At 51.1% G+C, this 6000-nt stretch overlaps 1 protein-coding gene across 1 annotated transcript in view; it reads left to right on the forward strand.

Moving 5' to 3' along the window:
* The window catches only part of KCNK10 (potassium two pore domain channel subfamily K member 10), a 154013-nt gene extending 148437 nt beyond the window's left edge, over nucleotides 1–5576 (forward strand). Inside the window, exons 6-7 of the mRNA XM_068965873.1 lie at nucleotides 2811–2953; nucleotides 4956–5576. Coding sequence (XP_068821974.1) covers nucleotides 2811–2953; nucleotides 4956–5576 — 764 coding nt within the window. The remainder of the gene's footprint in view (nucleotides 1–2810; nucleotides 2954–4955) is intronic.
* The last annotated feature ends 424 nt before the right edge of the window (nucleotides 5577–6000 follow it).

Below are 6000 nucleotides of genomic sequence, written 5' to 3' on the forward strand. Positions count from 1 at the left end.
GGACTGTCTTCTGGAGGACACGTGGGGCAAACCCTGCTCTCTAATCGGTTGCTCCGTTCAGTCTGTTAGTCTGGGTCACAAATAGCACAGCCTGGGGAACAGGAGATTCAAAAAACTGCTTATGATTTAAGTTTATTATTTATCCTTATGAGCCACGATGGGCCGTGAGCGCTTGGCACACACTGGCACTTGGCCTGATGTTTACTTACCTGGAAAGGCCGTGACCTCCACAGCCGCAGACATAGCATGGCTTTGTTCTTTTGTTTTTTAGTGATCTTTAGCGATGGAAGATTGTAATGAATCTAATGGCCAAGTGTATAGATAAATACAAAGAACTGTTAGAAAGTTTTAAAGTCTAGTTTGGTTGTAATTGGGTCAGAGGAAATGGACATGCTTTCCCGTGGGTTTTGATAACAGTAACCACTGTACATGTAAATATGTCTCCTGCAGAGTACCTTTCTTTAAAAAATTTTTTTTAAAATTTCTATTGAAATATAGTTGATTTACAATGTTGTGTTAGTGTCCAGTGTACAGCAAAGTGATTCAGTCATACACATGTATGTATCTATTCTTTTCCCATTCAGGTTATCTCAGAATATTGAGCTGCATAGTACTGTTTTAATTGCCTTACCTACCTCTGATTACAGAACCATATTTCCTCTGCCCCGTAGTCTCTGCAGACTTGGGTCTGTTATAATTCATGGTGCTGACCGCAATTGGACCAGGCCCTTCTAAGCTGCCATTTCCATAGCCTACAGAGACCAATCTGAAGCACTGGTGCCTTGGAACCCTGGAAGTGTGTCAAAGCCTTTTTGGCAATACTCTCAGAGCGAAAGGGAAGGCTGTCCATCGTTTAAAAAGATACATTAACAAGAACTGATGGTTGCTGTGATTTGACAAGGCATCAGCTTGGAAACAGAAATCAGAACATCAATCACCATGCAGGATTAAGTGCTGGTTTATTTTGTAGCTGACTCACTTTAGGACAGTCTAACAACCCAACAAGCATTTTGCAACCCTGACTGACAGCACTTGAATTCCAGGCCAGCAGCTGATAAACGAACAGGCAGAAGGGTGTTTCCTGCCTTGTTTGCTAGCGCGCCCTAGTGACAATCTTTTGTGGACGATGGTGATTGGTTGGTAAATATTTACTTTCAGAGAGCTCCCAGGAAAAAGTGGCAGAGTTCTCCTGCCCAGTGCAGAGATGAAATGAACCTCAAGACTCACTTCATGTTGCAGAAAGTCCAACAGTATCCTAGAGAAAGCTAGGGAGAGGGCAAGAATTGCCTGAAAGGGAAAAGCAAGGCAGTTAAACCAAACCAAGTGGGGTTTACCACAGAGCCCTCTAGCAAAGTTTGGAATTCTAATTTTCAGAAGTGGCGGTAGCTATGGAGACCTTGTGGGCTCTGTTGCAAACTGAGAAGTACCACAAGCCACAGAGCCTGCCCAGCCACCTTTGGGAGGTATTACTGATACCATAAGAGCTCAGTGCAGACTCAAAGGTGCTACGTGAGGTTACAACCACAACCCAGCGGGCAAGTCCAGTGACCATTCACCATTTGGCACAGTAATTACCAATCCATGGCTAATGTCGATTTTCTTAGAAATGGCCACAAGCCGGCTTCATTGGAAAATGACATCTCACAGACAGGTATTTCAGGAAGTGTCTTCACTTCTTTATGAGAGGGGGCTGGGCTTAGAATCTCTCTGTTGCTTGGCTACCTCGGGCAGGCTTGTAGAAGGCCTAGAATAAATAGGCTGTTTACTTGGAATAAACGACTGGTCTTTTCAATGGAACGGCCAGCCAGTCAATGCAGTCAGGCAACTAGTCAATTTGGTTTGATGGATTTTCTACTATAATCCCTATTTGTTAAATAAAGGGATTGAACGAGCTGGCCTTGAAGGTCCCTTTTGATTCTCACACAGTGATTCAAATTGACTCGGTCTAATTGACCCTATGGATCAGCATTATGTAAACACCATCCTTTGGTCAGCCTTAAATCACTATTGCCTGGGTCTCAGTCTCAGGGATACCATCAAGTCTAATTTTACTTCCACACACCTACTTCTCTCTTGGTAAATGCATATGTGCTTAAGGAGGAAACGGTGCCAAGAGTTCCAAACCATTTGAGAATATTTAATGGTCTTTTATTTTTTATTAAATTTAAGGCAGTTTAAGAAAAACTTGAGAAAATCAACTACACCCCAATAAGAAAATTAAAAAAAAAACAAAACACAAAACTTGAAACTGGGCCTGCTCTGTTGTCCTCTAATTCAAGCCATTCATTGTCAAGCTCAAGTTTAAACTGGATGGATCAGGCTGGTCACTGACATATTTTTTGTTATTATGTATTGTGTGTTAAGGGCTTCCTTGGTAGCTCAGCTAGTAAAGAATCGGCCTGCAAGGCAGGAGACCCCAGTTCGATTCCTGGGTTGGGAAAATCCTCTGGAGAAGGGATAGGCTACCCACTCCAGTATTCTCGCCAGGAGAATCCCATGGACAGAGGAGCCTGGCGGGCTACAGTCCACGGGGTCACAAAGAGCCGAACAAGATTGAGCAACTAATCACAGCACATGATGTATTGAGATTATTGGTCAAGATTCAAAATAAGTGAAGCCACAGGTCAGGCTCCTTTGGGGAAGAGACACGACTTTTCCTTGCCCTCCCACCCTGCCACGTCGCGTCTACAGCAGGCCGACAGCTGAGTGTTGGATGGTGATGCGACCGCATCTCTGCTGCACGGACTGGGATGCGTTTGCTCTGCGACGGCCGTTTGCCGGATCCTGGTTAAAGTCGCTCTTGTTTTCAGGGGGAAACGCCGGCATCAATTACCGGGAGTGGTACAAGCCCCTGGTGTGGTTCTGGATCCTCGTTGGCCTTGCCTACTTTGCCGCTGTCCTCAGCATGATCGGAGATTGGCTACGCGTTTTATCTAAAAAGACAAAAGAGGAGGTAGGATTCCTTCCAGATTCTCTGACTGTTCCTGAGGTCAGGAACATTCTCGTCTCAAGAATTACCGTCTCTTTTCTATGGGCTAGACTATCTCCTACTAAGTGGAGGCCCCCTAGACGTCCTTGTTTGGAATCCTTGAATGGTTTTAAATGCCACGTTAAATGGGATAGCAGTTATTTCTGGATTCTTTTTTAGCAGGTGAGAAAAATCTGGTGACTCACTTAGCAGCCCACAGCTCCTGGAAAAACTAGTAAACGGCAACTTATTTTTAAAAAAGGAAGTGAAAAAAAAAATACCCAGACGTAGTCAACATAGGTAGACTGCAGTTGGGGGAGGTGTGCAATTGCCCCCAATCAGCAAACGTGTGCATTTTCCTCAATTCCATATGAGACTGAAGTTATTGAACTGTGGCCAGCCGTGGGGGGTGAACTCACGGGCTCCCTTTCACTCATGTCCCCTCTGGGTTGTCCGATCTGTAGAAACAAATATACGTCTGCGGCCAGCGGCACACACACAACGGCCCTTCCTTCCTCAAAGCAATGTGCATGGAAGCCTACACATAGGCAAGAAAAGGAATGGCTAGGGAGCAAAGGTAGATTCTGTGATTAAAAAAAAAAATGTCCATGTAGTTCTTCTGGAAAGAGAGGAAAAGAGATAAGAAAGAAGAAGGGTAAAGAGAAGAAAAGCAGTAAAGAAAGGAAAGGAGATAAAACCTAAAGAAACAGAGGGACAGCCTGTTTAAGGGCGACCGTTCCCTGCCCAGGGTGCAGACATTCCCAGCGGAGTGTCCTGGGAGAGCCTCCTTAGATGGCGCCATCTCCCACACCATTCCTGGGGGCAGAGGTTTAATTTTCCTGGCTCGCAGAAGCAGTCTCCAGTCTGACTCCCCAGAGAGCTAACTGACCTGCTGAAAATCAGCCATAACAAAAGAGAACACTCAATAACATAAATATTGACATTTCTCAGTGCAAAAATCCAAGTTACTCCTCTGCATAGGAAAGCATGTTCAGTTCAGTTCAGTTGCGCAGTCGAGTCTTGTACTAACAGTCCTGCTGCAATAAAGCCTAGAGAGTTGGTCTTGATCCTCATGCAAGACTTTGCTCTGAGAAAGCACACGTTCTGTGGGCTTTGGCAGAAGATATCCCCTCCCTGCACCCTGAACATGGAAACTTGGTTATCAGGTACCCTGTGTGGGGGTGGGGGAGTGGTCTTAAACCAGCGCAAGCCAGATAGCACAAGGTCATAGACAGCACTGCCTAGATATGGGGCGACACAGGACTTTCCTTTTTAGCACTAGGCCATTTTCAGGCTAATGGGGATGGGTGGAGCACTCTAACCCAGACAGAGGTCTTGGAGGGACAGGGCAGGGCAGAGGACCCGCTGGATACTGCTTTGTGCCCAGGGCCGAGCTAGGTGCCTGGCTACCTCACGTAACAGGAAAAGCTCTGAGCTAGACAAGACTGCCTCCGAGTTATGCAGCAGGAATGAAGCCGGACCACGGAAGGGTGAACCCAACAGACGCTAAGTCAGGTCCGTCCCGAATCCAGGTGTCTGGCGGCGGTCGGGGTGCCCAGCACGTGCGCCTCTCGGAGGCACCTTAGTCCTGAGCGGGAAGGCCGAGGGTGGAAGTAGCCTCTCCTTCCCTTGGCGGGGCGGACGCAAAGCCACCGCCTCTGGGCCTCCTTCCCTCGAGGACCCCCGAGGGCTGCGGGCACCGGAGGGTGGTGGCGATGGGGGGCTGGTGGCAGTGGAAGGTCGTGGCGATTGGGGAATGGGTGCGATGGGGGGTGGGGGCGTTGGGGGGTGGGGGCGTTGAGGGGTGGGGGGATGGGGCGGTGGTAGCGATGGAGGAGGGTGCGATGGGGGGCGGGGGCGGGCGGAGGTGGGTGCCCTGGCGCGGGGGGATGGCGGCGATGGGGAGCCAGTGGCGGGCGCCTGGGCGCGGGGCGTGGGGCGGGGGGCAGTGTCTCAGCGCCCGGTGGTCGCCCCGTCTCTCCGCCAGGTGGGCGAGATCAAGGCGCACGCGGCCGAGTGGAAAGCTAACGTGACGGCCGAGTTCCGGGAGACGCGGCGGCGGCTGAGCGTGGAGATCCATGACAAGCTGCAGCGCGCCGCCACCATCCGCAGCATGGAGCGCCGGCGCCTGGGCCTGGACCAGCGGGCGCACTCGCTCGACATGCTCTCGCCCGAGAAGCGCTCGGTGTTCGCCGCGCTCGACGCGGGCCGCTGCAAGGCCTCGTCCCAGGAGAGCATCGACCACCGGCCCAACAACCTGCGGCTGCAGGCGTCCGAGCCGCTGCAGAAGCGCGGGCAGGGCGCCTCCGAGGACAACATCGTCAACAAGCTGGGCTCCGCCTCCAGGCTCACCAAGAGGAAGAACCGGGACCTCCGGAAGGCCCTGCCCGAGGACGTGCACAGGTTCTACAGGACCCTCCGCCACTACTCCCTGGACGAGGAGAAGAAGGAGGAGGACGCGGACAAGGGGTGCAGCTCGGGCCACTCCAGCACCGCCGTGCTCACCGACTGTGCCCAGCCGCCGGCCGGCGCGGGGGACAGCGTGGGAGCCCCCGACGCCAAAGACGCGGAGCGTGACAGCAGCGCGCTGCTCGAAGCCAGAAACTAAGCGGGGAGGACGCAGTGGACGTGACCCAGCCTTGTCTTTTGTTTGTTTGTTTTTAAATATATTCACCCTGAGACACGTGCCTTAAAACAAGACTTCTCGTTAGTCCGAAATTACATAGCGTCGAAGAAGATACTTCACTGTGCCATAAACGACCGAGAAAGAAAGCTCGCTCTGCCAAAAGGGAATCAAAAGAACAAGGACTTGGCTTTTGATCACAGCCGCGGGAAACCCAGGGCGCCTTCGCGGGAGAGGGAGGTCATGGCCGCCGAGGTCCAGGGCACATGCCGGCGATGGGTGCGTTCGCCCTGGGCAGCGCCGCCGCGCTCCGAAGGGCGCGAAAGGGCAGCTATTCCGTAGACCAGCCGTCTGAAAGGAACAGGTGTGTCTTTTAAAGGAAGTCATTTCCTGAACCCACTGTCAGTAA

This window comes from Capricornis sumatraensis, chromosome 2 (assembly GCF_032405125.1).
Source record: "Capricornis sumatraensis isolate serow.1 chromosome 2, serow.2, whole genome shotgun sequence".
In the NCBI taxonomy this organism is placed as follows: Eukaryota; Metazoa; Chordata; class Mammalia; order Artiodactyla; family Bovidae; genus Capricornis; species Capricornis sumatraensis.